The sequence below is a fragment of the Cynoglossus semilaevis genome, chromosome 1 (genome assembly GCF_000523025.1).
Source record: "Cynoglossus semilaevis isolate Cse_v1.0 chromosome 1, Cse_v1.0, whole genome shotgun sequence".
In the NCBI taxonomy this organism is placed as follows: Eukaryota; Metazoa; Chordata; class Actinopteri; order Pleuronectiformes; family Cynoglossidae; genus Cynoglossus; species Cynoglossus semilaevis.
In genome coordinates, this window is record NC_024307.1 from 32495334 (window position 1) to 32515971 (window position 20638).

General features: G+C 39.7%; 2 protein-coding genes across 2 annotated transcripts in view; both read left to right on the forward strand.

Moving 5' to 3' along the window:
* Window positions 1-9437, forward strand: part of chrnb1 (cholinergic receptor, nicotinic, beta 1 (muscle)) — a 22391-nt gene extending 12954 nt beyond the window's left edge. Inside the window, exons 9-11 of the mRNA XM_008327667.3 lie at window positions 1700-1875; window positions 8522-8669; window positions 8818-9437. Of these exons, the coding sequence (XP_008325889.1) occupies window positions 1700-1875; window positions 8522-8669; window positions 8818-8961 (468 nt within the window). The 3' untranslated portion in view covers window positions 8962-9437. The remainder of the gene's footprint in view (window positions 1-1699; window positions 1876-8521; window positions 8670-8817) is intronic.
* A 4942-nt stretch (window positions 9438-14379) lies between these two features.
* Window positions 14380-20638, forward strand: part of chrnb1l (cholinergic receptor, nicotinic, beta 1 (muscle) like) — a 12271-nt gene continuing 6012 nt past the window's right edge. Inside the window, exons 1-7 of the mRNA XM_017032116.2 lie at window positions 14380-14673; window positions 16227-16360; window positions 18427-18471; window positions 18853-18962; window positions 19752-19860; window positions 19961-20108; window positions 20431-20616. Coding sequence (XP_016887605.1) covers window positions 14601-14673; window positions 16227-16360; window positions 18427-18471; window positions 18853-18962; window positions 19752-19860; window positions 19961-20108; window positions 20431-20616 — 805 coding nt within the window. The 5' untranslated portion in view covers window positions 14380-14600. The remainder of the gene's footprint in view (window positions 14674-16226; window positions 16361-18426; window positions 18472-18852; window positions 18963-19751; window positions 19861-19960; window positions 20109-20430; window positions 20617-20638) is intronic.

A 20638-nucleotide genomic window follows, 5' to 3' on the forward strand; every position in this document is an offset into this window, starting at 1 on the left:
TGATTTACCTCCACCAGCTCTAATCTGCCGACCATCATGTTCCAAGGGCCAATACGCTTAAAGCTGGTCCAAAAATCCACTGTTTATATAATATACTGTGTATATAATCAGCAGATCAATTGTTACACACTTTAACTTTATTTACATATGGGCCTATACTGGGGATGTCCCAATAGCATTAAGTATTTGGTATTTTAGACGGTATACCACAACGATGTTCACAAGTCCTTTTCGCAAGTCAAGGTCAAGTCTCAAGTATCTGGTCACAAGTCCAACTCAAGTCTCAAGTCTTTGTGGTGTGAGACATGGTCAATTTTAGAGTCTTTGTTCACAAGTCAATGCCAAGTCTTTGTGGGGTGAGACTTGATCAAGTCTAAAGTATCAGGTGACAAGTCCAACTCAAGTCTCAAGTGTTTGTGGGCTGAGACTTGATCAAGTCTCAAGTCTTTGGTCATGAGTCCTGGTCAAGTCTCATGCTTTTCTTGTTGTAATGACCCTTCTATTATCTGCTGTTAATACTGCACAGCTGGCTGCAGGTGTGCCAGCCACCATGGTGTTTTAAGTCTGAAGTCTCCATCTCTGAACCACCATGGTGTTTTAAGTCTGAGTGACAAACTCAAGTCTCCATCTCTGGTATATCAATACATTAGGTTGGCTGTAGGTGGAATAGCAAAGTGGGGGAAAAAAAAGGTCAACATGCAGGGAAACGCTTATAACCAGCTTTATATTCTTCTAATTGACAAAAGACTATTTAATCAACAATGAAGAAGTCTTTCTATTTGAATAAAAACATTATTTCAACTGTCAAGGACTGCTTAACTAAAAACTATATAAAAATTAAAGATTGATCAATTTAAACATTCATTAAACACATTAGAAACCATTTAAACACTATCTCCTGCTTTCCAGTAATCAAGGTGAAACTAAGACGTTAGCTTTTTCAGGTGTTTTACTAAACGTTTTGTATTGTGACACACACACACACACACATAAACAGTATCCAGTAAGCTGGATGGATGGATGATGAATGGATAGATAGATAGATAGATAGATAGATAGATAGATAGACAGACAGACAGACAGATAGATAGATAGATAGATAGATAGACAGACAGACAGACAGACAGACAGACAGACAGACAGACAGACAGACAGACAGACAGACAGACAGACAGACAGACAGACAGACAGACAGACAGACAGACAGACAGACAGACAGACAGACAGACAGACAGACAGACAGACAGACAGATAGATAGATAGATAGATCGATCGATAAAAACTGAGGTTTTAAAGCTACAGTTAAAAGAGTGTGAAGCCTTCCTAATGGTGCATAAAAGTGGAATATTTATTGTGATATTGACCTGCTGGTTTTATACATATCCACTGAAGCTCAAACATATGACACTATTTCATCCTTCACAAATGGCTGAGCTGGAGTTTACGCACACATACACACACTTCCATACAGCGTGGCTTCACATCCAGAGTCAACGGTCTCTATTCAAGCACACCTGAAGGAACGACAGTGCCTCCCCTTTACTGCCGTTTCTCACTTTAATGACATGACTCTACATTAATCATCCCAGCACATAACATTAAAGAACCCCAGAAATAAGCTAAAAGTGTCAATCCAGTTGCTTTGGTCATGCTTTTATTTTGCAGTGAATGTGTGTCTATTCCTTTCCACTCCACCTAGATCTTCATCCACATGCTTCCTGTTTACCTTTGCATGCTGCGGCCAAAAGTGGAAGCTCCGATCTTTGTAGTGAGAATGCCCCGCAGGGAGAAAAACAGGATCCCTATCAACAAAGCGTCTGACGAATACTTCATCCGCAAACCTGACTCGTCCATCTTGTTCCCAAAGCCAAACAGGTAAGAATGTAAAAAGTTATGCATTTTTTTCGAGGTTTGCACAATCGCATTTTGGTATTAAGAGCTTTTGGATGTGTGACACTTTATTTAACACTGACCCATTTTTGTAATATTTTACAATCAATCTAATCCAATAATTGGCCACCTGCTGAATTGACAAGAGAATGGTTTCTTTGTATATTTTGACAATAATATTAATTCCTTACAACATATAATCCATCCACGTATAATCCAACATTCCATAAATTCAAGCACAAGTCTGTGGCAGAGACTTCTTGCAACAGGAAAATGACATTAAATATAAAGTCATAAAACAGGTGGCCCCAAAAAATAATAAGCAAAATGGATAATAACAACTATTATATGACTTTCAAACTCTTGGCCCGCAGGCCACTTTTGGTTCAAAAACCACCAACATACGGCCCACAAATGGATGTTAGTTTAATGCAGCTGTTCCCAAAAATTTTTGGACACGCTCCGCTTTCTATATTGCAACCAGATCGACTCAATTACCCCACTTCCCATTACCTGCACCTTTGAAAGAAGAAACGCTTTCCTATAACATGTTTAATCCTGCTCAAATGACCTGAACGGACACATATACAGATATACAGGACTGTCTCAATTCAATTATTAATTATTAATTATTAATTCAAATGTTAGCTTCAATTTACAAAGGAAATGATTATATTCCAATGTTTATTGCGTGAAAAAAATCCTGCTTAAATAAACACTTAAAACCACCCCCTAGTGGCAGCTCGTGCACCGCAGACACAGTCTGGGAAAACCTAGTATAATGCAATCTGACACCATGTTGTTAGTTTTTGGTCCTCCAATGATTTAAAATACTGACGTTTATGCAACGGTAAGTAAAAAATATTAAATGTCAATTCAAGTAGAGAGCAGAGAGTCGATTTCCAGAGGAACCCCATATCCCTAATGACGCCACCTGTGGCAGGCTGTGTCAGTTGCAAATACTAACTCTGTAAATTTGCCCACTGTGCATTGAATAAGGGCCTCAGTTTGTGTTTGTTTTTTGTAAAAGTTGTTTTGTTTTAGTTTTTTTAAATAATAACACACTTCAAATCTTAAAGCCGTATCTCATTTTTCATCTATTCTGCAAAAAAAACGACAAAGTGATGTGCTCAGGCACAAAGCCTTGCTCCACTGAGCAGCGCTTCAGAATTCACAGAGCATTTACACTCCAGACGTCTTCCTAAAAGTCACTTCCATATATTACACGTCCCGTATGTAAATAGCACTGTGTCATTTTTTATTAGCTTGCGGTAAAAGCTGCACTTACTGCCAAAATTCAGGTTTGCGTCACAAGCTAAGAAGCGAACGGAGACAGAGTCATTTGAGGCCCAGCAGCTCCCTGACCTGTGGTGTAGATGTGAGAAGATTTGACGTGGGGTGCCTTTAAATTGGAACGAGCACGCTCCGAACTACAGTATTTCTCATTTTTAAGAAAGCATTCGTCATTGAGGGAGTTTTGTTATCATTTAGGTGCATACAAGGATATTTAAACCTTAGCTCCCGAAACACCTCCAAGAGAAACCCAGACTGATGAGCTTCATTAAATTTTTCACAGAGTGCTGCTCCAGAAGCTGATGAGTAAGGAGCTGGATCTGAGCCAGTGTTGGCACACAAACTGGTGACAAACTGTTCTATCAGTCTAACCACGCTTTGGACACAAATGACCTTGGTCAGACACACTCTAGTGCTGGTGGGAAATCAGCTCCAATGAGGAATCTTCGACCAGCCGTACTTCGTGACGCTAGCCCCCCCCCCCGCGCCCCCCCCCCGCTGCTCTATTAATGCACTCAAAAACTTGTCGCCGCAGCATTTGTGTCTTCCCTTCCCCTCCTGTGAGAACTGAAGTATGTCCAGAGGAGAAGACGCGAGGCGGCGGAGAATCATTGCTAAAATAATAATGACAGTGTGCAAATGGACTCTGGCACATTAGAGTGGGGATGTTGTGTGTCTAGGTGGAAGTACAGGTGACGGAGTTAGAGGGGGAGGGGGGTTAATTAGCGTAAAGTGATGAGACAGCTGTGTCTCTCGGGTCTACACCGACACTCACACATCATAATTGGGTTTAGTGCATGTCTTGGCACCGGGCACGGCCAGTTTTAGTTGAATTAGTCTCCAGAATGGCCATTTGCTTCTCACTGATGAAGTCCTCTGTGCCACAGGAAAGAGAGGGGTGGGTGCAGAGGCCAGGTTGTGTCTTCTTCATGTTTTGAGTTCTTTTGTATGTGATGAGGCTGGACTATTTTCAGGTCACAGCCTCCTCACCTGCCACACTTGCGGGAACGCCAGAGATGGAAGCGCTGCATTGTACACCCCGCAATTCCTGCCCTGAATATCAAGCAGCTCTTGCTCCTACCCTGCCTGTGAGGTCAAACCTTTCATGTTAACTTGTAGACCTGGTGCCAGTCTGCCCTCTGGTGACTAGTAGCGTGAACTGCAACGAATCAGTGTTCTGGGAATTTGTCTTGTACGCGCAGCTCAATAGATGAATGATTCGCATTCTTGAGGGTTTTCTACAAAAGCAAGTGAAGCTGGTCTGAAATAAAGATTGATTTGTTTTGATTGGACAGGATCACGAGGAGCTTGTCAACATATCTTCTGTATCACAGTGTTTAATATTACGTTTGATATGTCTAAGTGGCAGTAAACCAATGCATGTCAGTGCATTACTGCTGATCAGCAATGGTGAGCGTATGCGGCTGACTATGTCAGTTCATACTCTAACAGTCTTCATCTTCATCTTAGGTGTTCACAGGCTTTGCTACATGCCAATGTGTCCCTGGGAAACGTACACAGCTGTGACTATTTACCACCATTAACTCCTATGTTTTAGCACAAATGCTCTCCCTTCCTGCAGAATGTGGTCACATAGGTTGGGTGCAGTTACTGTAGCTACACAGTGGGATGGATGTCATGTTGTCACAGTATGACAGCAACCAGTCACAGGACACGAAGAGAGCCACACCTTGTTCTTTTTATTTTTTCTCAGCTGGATGTTTTAGCTCAAGTGTCCTACTGCTTGTGTGTAGTGCTGCAGCACTTCTTCTTTCTTTTTTTTTTTTTGGTGGTCTGAAACCTTAGGGTATGTCTCCCTACTGGAAGCAGCCTGCAAAGATCCATGTGTCATTGCTCAAGGACGTGCTGCACCACTGTGCACTGTGAATTGCAGCAGGGAAAATCAGAGCAGAAAAAAGTCAGTGTGAGACACTGCAAATATTATTGCAGGAGACAAAAATAATATCTTTTATGAAAGAGAAATTACATACATGTTGATACAATACCTCTTATTTAGGGAGTAGCTGCAAAAATAGGTCTAGGGGAGGCTTCATATACATTTATAGGTTGGGCTATAAAGACACCAGTATTTTACATTAAATGTATTTTTCTAACTTTCTTTCTTTTTAGATAATGTACAGACAGTCTATAACAAGAGTCTCTTGCACAAAGTCTTTGACGGGAGGAGACAAGAGGAAAAAGTAAAACCCTCTGCAGTGTGTACTGATAAAACTGGGTACATCGTGTTTTTGCTGTCAGAGCCTCTGTTTGAGACACTTTTGCAAACGCACCAGTGTTTCACAGTGTCACATCTCGCAGCTCGTTGTGTGCTTCTGCTTCACTCCGTGATTTTGGAGGTGGAAAGATGTCAAAGGGTGAAGCGCTCAGTGGGACTAAAACGTTGTCGGCGTTACGGCGCTGACTCATGCGCTGCCATCACACACAAGTTCACACGCTTGTGTCGTGTGCAACCACCAAAGAGGCAACACACACCGGTGTGTCACCACGTCGCCTTCGCAGGATACCAATACCACCAACAATGATATTTAACAGTTGTATGTTTTTTTGTCGATCGAATATTCACAGATACCAAATATAGTGGAACTTCGAGATATGAGTATAATCCATTCCAGGACCGAGGTGCTCGTATTTCAAATCATTTTCTCCCATAAGAAGCGGGAAAACAGAAAAAAAAATCTGTTCTGGCCCTCTAAAAAATTCCCTTATTAATGCTAATAACAATGGAAAAAACATGTTTTTAATTGCTATAGAGACACATACACAATTATAGAATATAAGGATTCCTGTGATATAAAATAAAATGTGGTTTTAATTATGTGTTCTTACCTTTGAGAGTGATATACACTAACAACTAACAACTAACAACTAACTAACTACATATGTGCGGAGGAGGAGGGGGGAAGAGATTTTGCCCGTATGTAGACACTTGATATCTAGCGTACCTTAGACGTACACTTTGTAAGTTACGTACATATAGTTAAAATTAACTTAACTTAGCTTACAAATTTTATTTTTTTAACTGTACTACTTTTTTGCTTTTTTCGATTTGTATTCTTTCTTTAGCGGGCACCACACTCATACATATTTATTTTCATGCTTTATTTCCATGGTCATCATGCGTTTCTTCTTCTCTCTACCATCCTTACCACTCACTTTCTTAGCATTCGTCACTATTATGAAGAATAATGCACAAAATAGAGAGAAAATCACGTAGATAACGCAAACACAATACAGAAGACTTGCAGGAGACGCATACAGAAGTCGACGAACACGTGAAGTTAGCGAGTGAGACAGCGAGGGCTCGGCCACCTAGCATCTCAAATCTTTACTTGTATCTCAAAGCAAAAATGTACTCGAAGGCTTGCTCGTATGAATACTTGTATGTCGGGACGCTTATTTATGTAGCATGTCTCTGTGGTTGATGCAGTAGAGTGACGTGTAGTTCTGCTTCCCAGTAAACAGTGTCACTAAATCTGTGTAGCACTGTGTCAATGTTTCAGTTAACAAATTAACACACATAATGTTGTCTAATAACTCCCAGGCAAAAGATGTGTAAACTCATCTATCCACTGTCTCATTAAAGTGACAAGAGACATTAGTGTGTTCAGAGCCATGGTTCATCTTTAGGTGATTTAGTCTCGCTTCTGTCTTTTTTACTGACGTTAAAATACCTCCGAACTGCTGACATTGTTGATCTACCTAAATAACCTTCAGATAAGGGCAAAATTGTTCCACTGTAGTTTTGGTCCCAATACTGTATTAAATCACTCAATGGTTCCACTGTAGTTTTGGTCCCAATACTTAAATCACTCAATTGTCCTAAATCTGAAACCCGGTCGAGGTTGGGGGCCAAATAGGATTAACATTTATAGAACAGTCTAGTACTGACAATAATTTACCCAGAAATGAAGAACTTGAACAGATTTCAGCAGCATTTTCCCTTATTCATATAAGTTGAACAATTCAAATTAAAAATATTAATTAAAACAAGTCAAAAAATGTAGGATGTCTCAAGTGAAAAATGTAGCTTATGCTCACCGTACAACCATACACAAGTGAAGCTGTGGTGGGCCGCAAAAATGGTCCGATTTGGCCGCGAGCCTTAAGTTAGATACATGTATTGGTTATTGTTACATCCCTAGCTTGCGATAATTAGTTAATAATAAGTTTAAATCTCACCTATTTTTTTTTTACAAAGTGCTTTCTCCAATATGAAAAATAAATATAGCCAGGCTCTAACAACAACTTTCTCCTGCCTCGTCTCAGCAACGGCCGGTGCCCTACTGTGACTGACGGCTGGTGACTGAAGGCCACATGTAAACACTGACACAGGCACACAAACACATACAGTCACACAGGCTTCTTCAGCCAAAACAGCCAAGTCATCAGACGCAGAGTGGTGGCTCCCTCATTGGCAGAGGCAGCCCGGGGGGCGAGTGGTGTAGGAGGGGGCTCCTCTGACCTTCGGATTATTACCATCTGAATGTCAAAAGAGTGTTAAGCAGACACGCAGCCTGGCTCATGTGCGCTTTAGCATTTCACAGCTTTTAATTACAGTGCAGTCACTACATATGCATCGCTTTAACACTTGACAGTAGGTGTGCCTGCAGCCTGGTGACGGGGGGACTGGTGCCATCCTTAGGAAAATACCACAGTCTGTCTTGGTCTTCATGTGATAGCTTTGTTCAAGGGATAGTAATATGGAGTTCAATGACATGGCCAACACAGACGAGATGACAGTTTATATCTAACTTGATCTTACTGAACGATGCCTGTGCTTCCAACTGGAAAGACAGGTTTTCCTCTACTTAAGTAAAATAAGTATAGCAATTGAAAAGCACAGTTTTGCCGTGGTTAAGCTGTGGTTCAGCCTGTAGAGCAGCTATACAGTATTTTAACTGGCTGAGGGCACGGTTCCAGTTTGTGCATGTACGTCGCAATTTGAGATAAATGTTCTACGTTTTGGGTTTCATTTGTTTGTTTTTATTTGTGACTAATTCACATGGTGGAATTATCGATATTTTCCGCGAACTTCGGTGAAGCTGTTGTCCTCAACAACATTAATCTCTACTGTCCCTTGCTGTCCATTTGACAATTTTGTCAGTGAGCTTGTCAGTGGTAGACCTACTTACTGACCTCTCTGTGAGGCTGTTATGACGCAATCTGAACTGAAGTTGAAGGTCATGCTGGGATGGAATATTTTGTGTGTTAAAATTCAAATCATTCAAATGACTGATCGTGGTTAATGCACTGATTTTGACAGCTCTAGTTTTATATAATCAAAATGTGGTATGCATTCTTGTGTTTGATGTTTCAGGTTTCAGCCAGAGGGCATGATAACAGACCTAAGGAAATTTATCGATGGCCCCAGCACATACCTTTCACTACCGGATGATCTTAAGTCAGCGATAGACGCTATCACATATATCGCAGAGGCCCTGCAGGCTGAGAAGGACTATGAAGCAGTGAGTTTGTTGTTCTTTTAAACCCCTCACCCAGCGTCCTTGAACATTCTCTATAGGTCCTAACTTTATTTTCTTGTTCTTTTCCCCTTACATTTACCCACCGTCTCTCCCAATTCCTAATGGCTCTTTGTCAAATCACCATCTCCAGATGAAGGAGGACTGGCAGTATGTGGCCATGGTGGTGGACCGCATGTTTCTCCTGATCTTCGTTGTCTTCACCACTGTGGGAACCCTGGCTATCTTCGCTGATGCTCGCTTTAACCTAACACCCACTGACCCTTTCCTGCCCTGATGAAGTGTCTTCTCGCTGTTTCATTTTGTAATGTAGAGATTGTAAAATGTATTTGTATTGCACTAACAGTGCTCCTCTGTGTGAACCCCACAAAAATCCAGATGAACCTCTGCGGAATTTGACTAGTCTTACTTGAGAATACAATTAGCTGTAAAGAACAAACTTTCCTTAGGAGACTGAATACAACCTAAACATGAACTAATTTTCCTTGGAAAAAAAACTCTTGAAATGTCGTGCAACTCTGCCAAGTAGATAGAAGTCAATTAAGTCTAATATATGGTTATACCTATAATTTACCACTAGAGAGAGCCCAAGTACAGCCAGATGCACATGTGCCATGGTTTGAGAACCAACACTTGGTTACCATTGGGGCTACCATATCAAGTGTAAAAGGTTCAGCAAGTCAGATGGAACTGTTGCAATTACTGTTCTGCAAAGTACTAAGTGTGTATTTACAGAATAGAATAATATAATTCATTTGGCTTTAATGTGTATTTACAGAATAGAATAATATAACTCATTTGGCTTTTTGTTTATGGAATCTCTGTAATAGGGTTTTTATCCACAATAAAAGAAAATATTTTTTTTCTATGTCTACAGTTTTGTAAAATCTTGAGCCATGGCATTTTTTAAAGTATAATATGCTTGAGATATTCTTGTTTCAATTTACTTTGTAAAATGTGAGCCTGTTTAGTTGAACACAATCCTGATAAACTGAAGATGAGGAATTGAAGAAAGACATGCAAACAGCAGCTCTGTGTCTCTTTTTCTGGTTTCTAGTATCTATTTGTTGCCACCTGGTGGCCAAACTCAGGGTGCACTCACATGTTCTGTTCTGTAGCAGGCAAAGTGCTTAAATGCGTCTGACCCACTGTTTCATGCTTCAGCCCATCTCCCGCAACCGCGCCGTAGCAGGGAAGTGCTTCACGCACATTTGCGGAACAGTTGCACTCGCGCCGTAGCAGGGAAGTGCTTCACGCAACGGAACAGTTGCACTAACACTAGCCAGAGAATCTGGACTTTAGGTGGCAAAAGTACTCGGGCACAGTATGATGGCCCTAGTGTAGGTGTACCCTTAGACAAACTACAGTTTAAACACTAAATAAATGTGAACAATCTTCCATGGTACACCTGAAGATGTACATAAACACTGCTTTACGGTATGTTTTACCATCAGTAAATTCTAGAGTCTACAGTTTATAGTGTAGTGTCATCTAACCCAACCTAAATACTACAGCTTTAAGAAATTGTTGCCAAGAAGACAACACTTGATTATTGAAAACCCGTCAACAATGACAAGGGCATTGATTACCTAATGAAAATGTACCAATATTCTGATGTGGCTGCCTCACAGATTTATCCACTTTGCTCTTTGTGTTTTATTTGTGATAGTCACTGTGAGTCTACATCTAAGGTTTAATATTCTTATGTGGTGTTAACGCATAAACACCAGGTCAAAGCAGATGCTATGATGAGCAGGTCGTGTGCCATTCACTTCCCTGTGTAAAAATGAGCCAGAGTGCGGCACGTGCTTTGTGGATATTTTTTGCTACTGTAGTAATCCACACTGTATTTTAGGCACTGCTGTCGTGTGTGTGAGTGTGTGTAGAGAGAAACAGTAACAGTTGTTTAAACAGTTGGACTTTCTTATGAAGGTAAAGAAGATTACTTCCAGGAGGTGACATTGGGAAACTCGTAGCTGTAGCACGATACCGCCTGAAAAGTTCAATTTGTCCAACTTCATTCACTTCACCTTAGGCGCTCTTTTGCTTCATCCACACATCCAACAGAAGTTCCAATCATTCCGCCGCCGCCTAATTCGCATACTGTCATACCATTTACTGTACATTGAGAGTGTATGTGGAACTGCTGCTCAATCTGTGACCAACGTCGCCCACAGACTCTATAAATAACCACCTCTCACTGACACAGATTACTGGACTTTGCCACATGGGCTTCCCTGACTTCTCCCAGTGTGATTACACTCATGCATACATGCAGTGCGTCAGCTGAGGCATTTGCAGGCTGAGAGAATGCAGTCAGTCTCAGCGGGTCATCGTGGAGACAAAGCTGACAGAGCTTTGACGCTACAGACAGGACTGCGGCATTACTGCCTCATTTCCACCCCTACTTTTATCTGCAGCCTATTATCTTTCTCTTTGACCTTGCATGAAACCGTAGCATCACAAAGACAGACGCACAAACACACCATGGGGCCCTTCTGAGTGATGTATTTATACTCGGAGCAGAGGCATGCGGGGGGCAAATCCGTGACATTCTTCTTCTATCAACCCTCAGCGCAGCTTTGATTTATGTCCTCTTTGTGTTTTTGCACTCAAGACCCTGACATGAGACAGAGCAGAAAGTATGACCTCGCATATAAAAGAAAATACGGATATAGAATGAGATGGTGTGAATAAATTTAACAGATAGGTATAAATATATAACAGCATTTAAGCACTTATCTCAGTGGAGAGCAGAGTCTTTCAGTGTACTACACTTTACAGTAACTCCCACAAAGGTTACCTTCACTGTTCAAGAGACATCGTGTCAAAAGGAGTCAGTCGTCAATGCCACTGAACAACAGCATTACTGCACTGCTAACTGCCTTCACCTGTCTCGTCTCCTTTCACTTGTCAAAAATCCTTATAATCTTTATAAGACAATTATTCATTTTGTTTGTTCTTACTGATGATCCCGTTGCGAAATTACCTACAGCATGATCACAATCACAATTTCCATCATCTTATATTTTAATATCTCCAACCCCCCAAAAAATATATTAGCTATATAGATGATATTAGCTTAATTATGTAATATCGGTAAGAATCATTATCATTTTTTTCTTTCTCCAATAATGAAAACCCAATAATACAATGTCAGGATTTGGCCTAGATTGGTGGTTCTCAAACTGTGGTACGCGTGCTCTCTTGTGGTACGTGGGGAAAATTCATATTTTCACATTTACATTTTCAAATGAATAAATCTGAAACATGCACAATTAATACAACATTTAAACCTAAACATCTTTCTAAACATCTCTCCTGTGGTGGAAGCTAACAGTGAAGGCCTCTGCTGCTGTATTCTAATGTTGGTCATCATGGTGGTACTCAGAGAGATCACTGCTTTCTCAGGTGCAGAGTAGAAAAAGTGTGAGAACCACTGGGTTAGATGATGTGAGTTAAAAAAGTGAAACTATTATTTGTATTGTGCACAGTAGTGTCATTGTGACACAGTACACCACTGCACACAACAAAATAAATTGTTTTATATTGATTACTGAAATACATAAATATATTATTATTAATAATAATAATAAAATTAATAATTAATCTAAAGCCTGGCAATAGTCCCTGGGCCAGTGGTTGGGGACACTTGTGGTAAAACCTTTTATTTTGCCAGAGCTCAGTATTTTCAAGCAGATTAGATATTTGTTTGAGTGGAACAAAACTGACAGAGAGAAAACAAACATTTTTTATAAACCAAACCAGCATGTCAGAGCAAAGAGAATTACTAGAGCTCCACATGGAAATGACATTTAAAACTGCAGCCAAATAAAATGTCAACTTCAGCTGAGAATATGCCTGTGTATCACTACCACGAGGACACTTCAGTGCAGCTCACAGCAAACCTCAATGTTATTATTTGTCTTTTGAAACTAAGAAGTCAGTAAACAGAAGTCATATTAGAACATACAGAAGAACCATCCTCTGAAGGTCAAAGTGACTTTTACTGCCTGGTCTTTGGGAAATCACTGACTTAAATTCTTAAGAATAATCTCTAATGTAAACTGATTAACAACTGCATTGTGTTATTCTACAAAAGAGGCTGAATATCATGGTCAGCAGTGGTAATTCCACATGACAGCCAACACGTACATATTTAAATAACAGGAACATGGCGCTACACACAGGCTTCAACAACAGAACAGCTGATCAACAACAACAACAACATCGAGCTGGATTAGGGTGAATGGATCAAGGACATTTACCCACAGTCATCAATACCACAATACATTTACAGCCATATTTGTGTCACCATGCACATTCAAGTCTCTCTAAAGGAAAAATAGAAAGGCACTGTGAAGCGTTCAAGTGACTATTTTTATGTAGGAAATTCTAGTTCAACCTGCAAAAAACTAAGCGTAGAGTTTTTTTAGTTCGGCGTACTCCCAGGACTACACTATATGTACAGTCCAACCAGTTTGTCTTTGCTGGTTATTAAGTTTTGTGGCTGCTATTACTGACTTAATAGTGAGTCCCTTTTCATGAAGAAGTGGGGGTTGAGGTTGTAGTTGGAATTTAACCTAGAACAATCTGTATCACAGCTGGAAAATCTACCACTCTGTGCAATTACATCCACAATAACTTGTATTGTGTTCTTTCACCAGATGTTATGACTCAAATAAACAATATTTCGAGCTGCTACAGTAAACTCAAAATAATTTACCAAAAACTAAAAACAAAAACAAACATATCTGTCCTCTGCAATGTCCTTTGGTACCACTAGTGGTCCCCTTTCCCCTTGTTTGTAAAGACTACATGAAAATAATATATTAAAGACTACTATATATGCCTGAGAAGACATTTTGCATTTTGTCATTTAGAGTAGTTTCGTGGGTTACAGGGCACTCACTAAAAAGTGTTCACTATTACTAATACACACAACCAGAGGTAATAAAGTTAAAGAAATAGATGTTCATCGCCGACTCTCTTCTCCATAGAAGGCTCTTCTCCCTTTGGCAGAATAAACTGCTTACACCTGACTCTGATGCCAGCGCTTTAAACTGTCTATAAAAATCTATGGATGAATTTTACTGCATATATGGTGGACACAGTCATACTAATTACAGATTACACTTTGTTAGGACTAAGCAACATCTAATAGTGAAGTTATATAATGCTGATGTATATCCCTCACTTTGCTTTTTTTGCTGGTGAACATAGCTGCATTAAAATGACTCAGTGCATACCTTTGAGAAGCAGAGACCGAAATCAATGACTACGAAATAATTGACACCACTGCCAACACAGGAAGAGACACAGATGAAATTCCCGTTGTACCACATCCGCTCGTCCCTCCTCCTCCCAAAAATATCTTCATTGTCATAACCCATAACCCACTGTCGCTGCTTCACCCCATCCCACAACTCCCCCTGCACTTCCTCTTCCTCCCACTCCGAGTCCTAACCGCACATTGGTGAGCACCAACAGGTGCCTGCCCCACAGGCTTACAAGCCCAAACACATAACGCCCTCTCGTCACTCCCAGCACACCACATCCAATCAGGCTGTGGTCTCACCCCATGCAGCCTGTGGAGCAAAGAGAGAAGAAGAGAAAGGAAAGGGAGAACACTGAGTGATCCACCAATAACCTATACAGCAACTAAAAGTCAACCATAAGGAATTATTTGAACGTATACAGCAACTAAAAGTCAACCATAAGAAATTATTTGAACGTTTTTTTTTTTGTATGTTAGAGCTCGAAGGTAGTTAGGAGGTTTCTGGAGGCTGTCGTCCTTCTCCAGCGAGTTCCAGCTGAAGGTGGACCCTGTCTATAGCAGGGAGAAGGGCCTGTGTCTGGCACATCAAGGAGGCAGAAGATGCCATTATTATTGTGGCTAATGTCAGACAACTGAAGATGGTAGTCAAGGTTAATGTAGGAATGAACGCTCTCCTCATCATATGCAGCAGTCTTTTTCTCACTTTACTTGGTAAGAACTTTGATTTGAATTATTGTTGTCATTTGACCAGTTGTCCTTTTGAATGGCCAGTGTTTCTTTCCCTGATCCAGCACGTTCACTTCGACTTAAATTTTGAAATTGACTTGTCTGAGTTTATCATACGAAGATGTGACTACAGCAAAATACGCTCATTATATATTTAAGGTGAAATCAAAACATCACACATCTATAAAACACACAATGCTTCTTCATCTCCTGTACTCATACCAAAGTAGAGGTTAGAGCAGGAAAAACAAATGGTTTGACTGCCGATGACTTTAACCTTTGATCCCTACGACAGGGGACTGGAAAACAAACCACTGCCCTGGACTTCTTGGCATTCCTCTGCCTTAACTGTATTTTAACTACAGTAATTATTCAAGGGTACCTCAACACAAAATCCATTTCCTAGTTGACAGTACTTAGGTTATTAGAATTTCTGCAGTGCAAAATTCTTATGCAAAAGGGCTATTGATTTTTTTTTCTTATTGTAATCACAACATATATACAGTGATTTTTTTTTCCCCATCTTAGCTTAGCTGAAGGGATCTGACTTTTGACCCTCAGATATCTCAGTGGGAGGGGGAGAGCATGAAGCTCCCTGGTCGTAGCTAGGATTGTTTCTGTCCCTCAGTGAGAACCACCTCCCAGGGTGCTTCTACATCTGTGGCAAGCTAAAAACAAAACAAAACAAACAAAAGAAAAAACCACAGCGAGAAAACCAAACTGCAGGTGCAAAAACCAGCAGACACAGCAGGGAGGGGAGAATCCTCATCACGTGACCCGTCTAAGATCTAGAAGTCGCCCCGCTTGAATAGCAGATAAATCCTTCTGAGAACATATAATGAATGATATTAAAAGATCATTGTTTGTTAATCAGACTCTATTTTGGTGCCTGATGGAGGCGGAATCCGACACATCCCTTTGATCCATTCCCCTGCTGCATATCAATTACATTAGCTCAGTCACCTTTGCTACCCATCGTACATCACTATCATCTGTCCAGCGTCTTTTGCATGTCCTGTCTGTCCTTCTCCATCTTCTTCGCATATTTGTGCGGTCACTGGAGGAGAACAAACTCAACAGAAGTGGGACTTTGTGGAATCATTCATTCAGTAATGTCCAATGTCCAAGGATTTTTTTAGCTTCGCTATTAATAACATTTTCACTGCCATAATTTTTCACAAAAACAAAACAGTCAAAATAGTAGATAGTAACTTTTTTCCCTGCTTGAACCAGTCATAGTCACAGTGTTAATAACAAGGAAAGCAGGTAGCAATTTGTCCTCACTGTATATGCTGAATATTTTTAGCACTGGACATTCTAAAAGAGAAATGAACCTCTGACCGATAAAGGCCTGACTCACTGACCCCCCATGGTAACAAGCAGACTGCGGTCTGAAAGTCAGTGACCAAAGTCCAACAACTCTATCAACACAGGATTTGCTATTTTTATATTCTAATTTTATCAAAAATCATGGACACACATGAAACAAGTGCTGGAATATAAGAAGATGTATGCATGTGTTTTCTCTTTTTGTTCAGATGCCTCCGAAACAGAGCGAAAGCTCCACAAAAAGCTCTTTCAGGACTACAACATGAAAGTCAGGCCAGCTCGATACTGGGAGGAGAAGGTGATGGTGCGTGTGGGGATGACGCTCTCTCAGCTCGTCAGCTTGGTAAAAAAAATAAAAATACATACATGTCAATGCAAACCTAGTCTACACAGTGACTATGACTATGATGTCCCTTATTTGTGGAGAAATTCACAATATTTATTTATCAAAAAAAAGACCAGAGAAGACAGTTAGTGTTTTTATCATCATAACACCTATATCACCTTATTTCTATTTGTTGAACCAACCGTAAACTATGGTTATTTAAACATTTCAAAAGATTTGAATGAGCTGCTCGGGAAAGATAAACTATGCCACAGACAGACCAATCCAAAGATCAGACCCTTTGACTCCAAAGATACATGGTGAAATTTGTACAGAATGAATATATTTTTTCTTTGCTACTACAAGCATTAGAAGCAGAAAAAATAAATCCTCTTCTGGCAGCAGAAGGCTATGAAAACTAAAAAAAAGATCATCAGAGCTCTTTCAAAAGATCTTTGTGAGTCTCTCTCTTCAATTCCTGCCAGTATATCAGCATTGTCTTCAACTAAACAGGCTGAGATTTTAGTCCATCATGAGATCATTTAAACTGAAAGATTAATATATTCCATTAAGTGAGATTTTTGTTTGGTGGTGCGCCGTGGGGTTTTCCTGATGATATATTTGTGCCGTGGCTCAAAAAAGGTTGGAAAACGCTGGTCGAGACAATGTCATGATGGAGTGTGGTGATCTACAGTACTGGTGACTAAACATACTGTATATGCAGAGCTCTCATACTGTAGCATAGAACATCATGTTTATATTATCTTATGGTCCATCACAAATGAAATCAGACCTGGAATACACAAATGAGTTTTTGGAAAAACAAAATTAAAACAACGAACAAGCAAAAAACAAAAAAAGATGCTCACTTTTCACAGTAAGCAGTATTAAAGTGATCAAAATGTTTCATTCCAGTACTAAGCCCATTTGGACAGTTGAGCAATACTGCATTAAAATGTATTTCAAAACTGTTCCCTGCTCTTTGCATTAAGGCCGGGATCTGCCACAGCGGGCCTGTGACCCAGAGTGGGAGTGTAAAGATACTTTAGGGAGGTCAAGAAATTCATAGAAATATGAAGCTGTAAAGTATTTGAAAGGATACATGAATACGAGGTACATAAATGGTGGTAGTCATGTCATAAAAGACATTTTTTACAATATTAATACTGTAATACAAGGGTACCTGCTCTACTTCTATTAGTTTGTAGTCCTTGGTCTAGTAAATGTTAGGGAGGGAGTGCCAAAAACATTGATATTATCAACTGCTAAATTTAATAATGTTATAGATTTTTTTTTGTCTATAACATTGATTGTAATCGTACAATATCCTGTTTAGATTTAACCTGTTCCTATTTATTAAATGAGGAAATCTAAATCTAAAAACCACCTAATTTTTTTGAGTGTGCAGCAATGAATCGATTTTATGGAAATACAGCGTGACCATAAATACATCTGTCAAAAGAACATAAAGTGTAAGGTGACTTGTCATGACCTTGAAGCACACAAGTTAAAGTTTTTAACGATGACCTTGAAGCACACAAGTTAAAGTTACAGTGTATACACTGGATGCTGCAAAGGCTGAAATAGTGTTGTCTGCGGATCACAGGACTCACTGTTTTTCAACAGAGCCAAAAATTTATACCTTAAAATAAAATAATCTTTAGGTAAGTTGGAGTACTTCAATGAAAAATATAAATAGTCATCCAAATAATTACTTGCGTAAGAGTAAAAAAGTACATGGTGAAAAAACTACTCAAGTACTGAGTAACTGTTGAGTAACACTTATTTTTCTTACAGCACAAGTAACAAAAACTTCCAAAAGCTTTATCCAGTATCTCTGTACGGAGTAACAAGCTCAGTATAGCCTAATGTAGCAGAGTAAGAGTACTGTTTTTTCTTCATAAATCTACTCCAGTAAAAGTAAAAAGTGTAGTGATTTAAAACTACTCCTAGAAGTATTTTATTTTGAAAAACCTACTCAAGTAAATGTAACCAAGTAAGTGTTATTCGTTACTACCCACCTCTGTTTTTCAAGATACTTAGCATTTTTTTAATTCTGTTTTTTGTTTTATTTCTTTCTGTAGAATGAGAAGAACGGCGAGATGACAACCAACGTTTTCATGAATCTGGTATGAGCTAGCAGACGTTTGTCTTCATCACTCAGTCACGCTCCTCTGCTCTGACTCTCCTCTCATGTGCTCTGTCACACTGCCCTTAAACAGACATGTCACTTCCTATAACCACAAATTATGTGGCGCCGCACATCTTTCAGTCTCGAATTTGCTCCTTCACTTCTCCGCCTCGCGCTTGCTTATTGGAATACAGTGCAGATTGAGAGTTTCTGACAGTGCTACGTCAGCCTGTGTCAAGATAAATAGGGTTTGATCAAAGTCAGGAGAAATGGGGACGTAAATGACAAGAGACTTCATTTCATAGCTATCTAGCAGTATGTTGTTTCCTTTTATCTCCCCTCTTTGACCCTCTAAGTGCCCTCCACCCTTGTTTCTCAGGCCTGGAAAGACTACAGGTTGTCGTGGGACCCTAAAAAGTACGACAATATTGACGTTTTAAGGATTCCTCCCATTAAGGTGTGGCGTCCTGACATCTACCTCATCAACAAGTGAGTCGTTACTGTCACTCTTTTTCTTAAAGTATTTATTGTTAAACAATCATATCTCTGATGACTGAGATGGACCGAAGAGTAATAGAATAAATGAATATTCAAAATAACATTATTATTATTATTATTATTAAAACAGTGGTTCCCAACGTTTTTTGGTTATTATTATTAAAACAGTGGTTCCCAATGTTTTTTGGCATCACAAATTTCTGGTGACCCCAGAGACATTTTATATTTTTCTTGAATTAGGTTTTGATCATGTTTGCTAAACAGTGTTGCATGCGTATATAGAGCAGCCAGATTAGTGCATGATTTTTTTTAACAATTTTTTGTGTGATGTTTTCAATTATAATTTTTATCAGTAATTTTTTTAATCAATTAAAGGCAACCCCCGTTTTAATTCCATACGTCCCCACATGGGGTCGTGACCCCATGGTTCAAGTTGTTGTACACACTGTAATGACATGAAACCAATGTTAGAGTAACCAACTCGAGGTAACAAAAAGTAAAGACAAAATTATGTGGGGCTAACTGACGTTCACGAAAATTACTGGTCAACTAATTAAAAAGCGAGAAGGACTCTGGCACAGGCAAAATCCAATTAGTGCTGTTTTACTGGGGGGACGGCTAGTAGGATGTGGTATGACCAGAAGAAGAAGAGTGGGGTCGGAATGGATTATTAAAAAATCATTATTATCAATCCAAATAACTGAATATGGCTTTCTTATATGTTACAAATGCAAAAATCATAATTTGCTAACAAAATCAACGTCATGTATTTCCTTACAGCAATGACGGTCAGTTTGACGTGGCATTGTACGTCAACGTCTTGGTTTTCAGTGACGGGACGGTGAATTGGCTTCCTCCAGCCATCTACCGCAGCTCCTGTTCTATAGAGGTGAAGCCGTTTGATTCTGTGTAAATAACAAGGGCCCGTCTCAAAGCTGATACTTCAGTAAATACCTATACCATAGTGCAACATTTGTATCATTCTACAGGTTTCGTACTTCCCATTTGACTGGCAGAACTGCAGCATGGTTTTCCGCTCTTACACCTACGACGCCTCTGAGGTGGATCTGCAGTACTTCTTGGATGATGACGGCAATGAGATCCAAGAGATTGTTATTGATGAGAACGCTTTCACTGGTGAGTTCCAAAAACTACCCCTACATAAAAATAAGCCTTTTAATGTGGGATTTGTAATGTGCTTACACTACGGCAGATAGGTAGATAAGTATATACAGTACATGCAATTAAACAAGTTCAAATTTGAAATGTGAATAATCGCACAGTTGCTGTTGATTAATCACGATTAATCACAATTGTATTTAAATGATATGATATACAGTAGAGTTCAATAACAATATGTGTTCTTTGCTGGGCATAAAGAATAGTCTTAAGATCCTTGCAGATTACAGACAAACTTTGTTTTTTATCTACATCACTCTCTTCTGTCCGTTCTCCACAGAGAATGGAGAATGGGCCATCTGTCATAAACCCTCGAGAAAGAACATTAAGGAGGATCTGTATGAAGACATCACTTTCTATCTCATCATAGAGAGGAAGCCTCTTTTTTACATCATCAACATCATCCTGCCCTGCATCCTCACCAGCGTGTTGGCTATATTTGTCTTCTACCTGCCCCCCGGAGCAGGTCAGGACGTGTGATGTGTTTT